Source organism: Otolemur garnettii, unplaced genomic scaffold (assembly GCF_000181295.1).
Source record: "Otolemur garnettii isolate 467f Iridium unplaced genomic scaffold, OtoGar3 scaffold00205, whole genome shotgun sequence".
In the NCBI taxonomy this organism is placed as follows: Eukaryota; Metazoa; Chordata; class Mammalia; order Primates; family Galagidae; genus Otolemur; species Otolemur garnettii.
The window spans coordinates 1,298,819-1,302,809 of record NW_003852600.1 but is presented as its reverse complement, the minus strand read 5'-3'; the positions used below and the strand labels follow the sequence as shown (position 1 = coordinate 1,302,809).

The 3,991-nt window shown below is 50.4% G+C and overlaps 1 protein-coding gene across 1 annotated transcript in view; it reads right to left on the bottom strand.

Annotated features, from left to right (window-relative positions):
• Window positions 1–1,142, bottom strand: part of CEP162 (centrosomal protein 162) — a 99,951-nt gene extending 98,809 nt beyond the window's left edge. The window contains exon 1 of the mRNA XM_003801303.1: window positions 1,086–1,142. Within this exon, the coding sequence (XP_003801351.1) occupies window positions 1,086–1,142 (57 nt within the window). The remainder of the gene's footprint in view (window positions 1–1,085) is intronic.
• Between the last annotated feature and the right edge of the window lie 2,849 nt (window positions 1,143–3,991).

Genomic DNA, 3,991 nt, shown 5'->3' with positions numbered 1-3,991 from the left:
GTATGGGGAGCACGCCCCTATGGGGAGCACACCTGTATGGGGAGCACACCCATATGGGGAGCACGCCCGTATAGAGAGCATGCCCGTATAGAGAGCATGCCTGTATAGGCAGCCCTGGCACAGTCTTATGGGACTACTGTTGTGCATGTGTTCCATCATTGATGAAAACGTTATGTGGAACATGATGACTATACATTTAATTTATCATTCAATGAATATTATTAAACATCTTTTAGGAAATGCAGATACAGCAGTGAACATACAGCCATTGTGACACAGACCACACACCCTTACAATGGGCAGCAGAAAACAGATTCACACAGCAAAGTAAGGAATATGCTCGCACCACACATGGAATTAAATACAAGGCACACTGAGAAGTGACTTGGTGGTCACTTTTTACTGGACAAAGACATGTCACTACCCACTTTCTGAGGTCATGATATTTAAGTTAAGATCTTCACCAACCAGGTGAAGAATAGGGGAATAGTATCACTGGCAGAGGGAACAGCTGGTGCAAAGTCCCTGAGGCAAAATGAGCTTGAAATGTGTGGGTAGAAAAAAGGCCACTGTAGGATAAACAAAATGGATGAGGGGGAAGAGTGATATAGTCAGTGAGGTCCATGTGAGCAAAATCATGAAGGGCTTAATGAACCGCAGTAAGGAGTCTGGGTTTTATTCTACATGTGATAAGAGACCAGATGAATTTTTACACTGGGAGGAGCAGAAGCAGACCCACGCAACACCCCTGTGTGGTGAGATACTGGGACGCCTGAAGCAGACCCACGCAACACCCCTGTGTGGTGAGATACTGGGATGCCTGAAGCAGACCCACGTAACCTACTACCGTGCGCGACACACACTAGACACTGGCTGGGACGTGCTGTAGCCACCCAGCTGAGCTGAAGATGTACTAGCAGATGGTAAAAAACAGGGAAAAAGCGAGGGGAGGTGACACGTGTATTCTGGTGGCAACATTGACAGCATGAGAGGATGGATTTCATCTCTGAGGTGAAAGAAGTAACAGATAAATTTTTATTGGACAAACTTACAATATGTAGTAGCTTTTAAAAATACAAACTTACCTCTTTCATAAACTGTTCAAACTCTTCATCCAACTCTTCTTTGGAATAGTGAGCCATCACCAATAATTTTGACTTCCCAAAGTAAACATCACGGGAGACACTAAATGACAAGAGACAAACATCTTCTGAGGAAATTCATCAAATCATGAAAACAACCAGACTTAAATTTCAGACGGTTCTGTTATGATTTAGAATTATACACAGCCACAATTACTGACCAGTAAGGTCGTCAAGGAATTCCTAATTCGCTAAGTAAAAGGACTTGGAAAATCGTCTTTGGCAATCTGCCTTGTTTTCACTGTCCAGAATTATATTTTCATTGGTTGACTTGCAATCATTAAAGGGCGGACTCTACAACATTTCCTACATCTGCATTTTGTGTTTGTATATTATTTAATAACTTTTCTCGCACATACCAGGTCCTCCCTGGGAATCTTTACAATTATCAATTAGCAAATGCTATTTATTTCTTGCAGAACAGAGAGTGCTGCCTTTTCATTCAGCTAGTTATTTCTCCATTCCCTGTTGACAGTTTTGTAAAACAGACTGCAGAAACGGGGATGCCTCCAAACACAAACAAAGAGAACGCATTCAGACTTAGAATACTTAAAGAATGGAGTTAATGGAATACACAAATCAGCACAAATGGTTTCGAGACGATGGACAGCTCGCAACCCACACCTGGGTCCAGAGTGGCGCAGACCCTCACCCATTCGGCTCGCCGGCCCTGGGACCTGCGGCGGCTTCTGGACCTTGAGCGCCCGGGGCAGCTCGGACACAGCCTCCTCCGCAGCGGCGGGGCGGGCTAGGCTGGCGCCCCGGGCCGCACCTGCCCGTCCTCGCTACACCAGCGGTCAGTCCCGGCCGCTGCGGTCCCTGTCCCGGACAACAGCGGCAGAGGTGGCCCCGCTGAAAGCCCCCAGCCCGGCGGCGTCCGCCTGGAAGGATGACACGGACGCGACAACAGTCGGGCACCGGAGCCCTCGCCCGGGATCTGCGGCCCAGCCCCGCCCCGGGGGCCGAGCGGGAGCGCCCATCCAGGTCTCACCTGTCTCCGCGTCCGAATTCCGCGCCTTCCCGGAAGGCCTGCGGAGCCTGTCGGTTGCCAGGCAACAGGCGCAGCCTGCGGAGTCACATGACCCAAGTTGTCACTTGGCGCGCAGGCCCCACTGGGCTGCCGTGGGCTTCCGGTGCTTTTGCCGGCCCAGAGGGGACACGCGTGGCCTGGGACGCTGGAGTTGGGGAGGGGCGCCGCGCGGTCGTGCCAGCCCGGCCTGGTCGTCTAAGCTCTGGACCCGCGGAAGCATTGAAGGCGTGGAGTCTATTGGACTTCCTTCCGCAACAAGGAAATCTGGCGGTGGTGAGAGACGGACCTGCGAGGAAGAACCGCGCCGCCGGGACAAGGGCCCTGCTGCGCCCTCTAGCGGGCGGGAGGCTGAAGGTGTGCGGACGCGAAACTGGTGGGGAGTGGGTGACGTCATCACAGCGCGCCCGTCCCGCCTCCCGGACTCAAGGGGCATCCAGTGACTCGGGATTCCGTCGCCCGAGCTGATACCCCGGGCGCCGCAGCCTTCAAGCTGAGCGGACTCTTAAAAATTTTTAGGGACAGGGTCTGGCTGCCTTGCTCAGCCTGGTCTTGAACTTCTGGTCTCAAGTGATCCTTCTGCCTCTGCCTCCCACGGTGCTGGGATTACAGGTGTGAGTCACCGCGCGGCCAGTGATCCTGAGATGCGCTGCTCACGCTAGAGCATCTCTGCTTTCCCGCCACCCGACTCACTTCGCAATTTTTAGTGGCATTTTACTTACTTGATTTTGATCTTTTTCCTTCCTTACCTCTCTCTCCCCCTCTTCTCTTTTCATTCTCTTTTATTTTCTCCTTTCACACAAAAGAAGCAGGACTTTCAGAGATAGCATCCAGGATAGTGAAGGTAAAATCCACAACAGTTGAGGACTTTGTTGCTGGTAGGCATAGTTGGGGCCTTATTTCCAGCCTGGACTTTTCATTTGGGTGTTTTTTGCCATCCACATGTGTAGAGGCCAGGAGCTGTGCCCCACAATACGATGTGAATAATAGATATTGCTGTAGTACTTAGTGTGCCAGGAACCAAGAAGGTTTGGGAGCCTTTCCACCTGAGGCACAATTTGTGGTCTTGTAGCAGGAAACTGAGGCAGACAGAAGACTCTAGGCACCACTTGGTTAGATGAAGGGGCTTTCCGTGGGGGAACTTGGAAAACCAGCCTTTCCAAAACCAAGCCCTCCAACTCAATCTCTTGCCTCTCTTTTATCCACTTTTCAAGGTGAGAGTGCATGTGAGGGTCATAAAACAGAGAGACATGACATCATCCTCAAGGTTCTGGGCTCAAGGAGAAGGTCAGATTCGCCTGAGTCCTTGAGACCAGTGGGGCTAACCGGTGGGGCTACCTGCCCTCAAAGGCAACGGAAGCCTAAGGAAGTTACTAGGTTACAATCTAGGCCCTGCGCAAGTCAAGGGAGGAACATACAGACAACAGAAACGCCTGGGACTTGGCTAAGGCCTACACAGGGTGGCTAGGACAGATTCTTTTTAGCTTTGCTTTTACTTTTCTTGCCTCAGTCTAAAGTCAAAATTATGCTCAATATACAGTAAATGCTACAAATACATAGTCTCCAACTTAGACTGGGTATTTAGTACTAGCAAGGTTAACTTATCTTGTAAATTCAGCTCTTGGGCTACACAAGGGCTATTTCCTAACTCCTCAGCCCTGCTCAGGAGTCTGGAATGAGCAGCTGTTCTCATCTTGCCAGAGACTTTCTTGATTTTATCCCTGGTAGTCCCGAGTGGTAGTCTCATGCTAACTGGAATAGTTGTTCACTCTCACCCTGCCCCTTTCTTTTGTTATTGTCCCTTCTCCTGACATCACACATC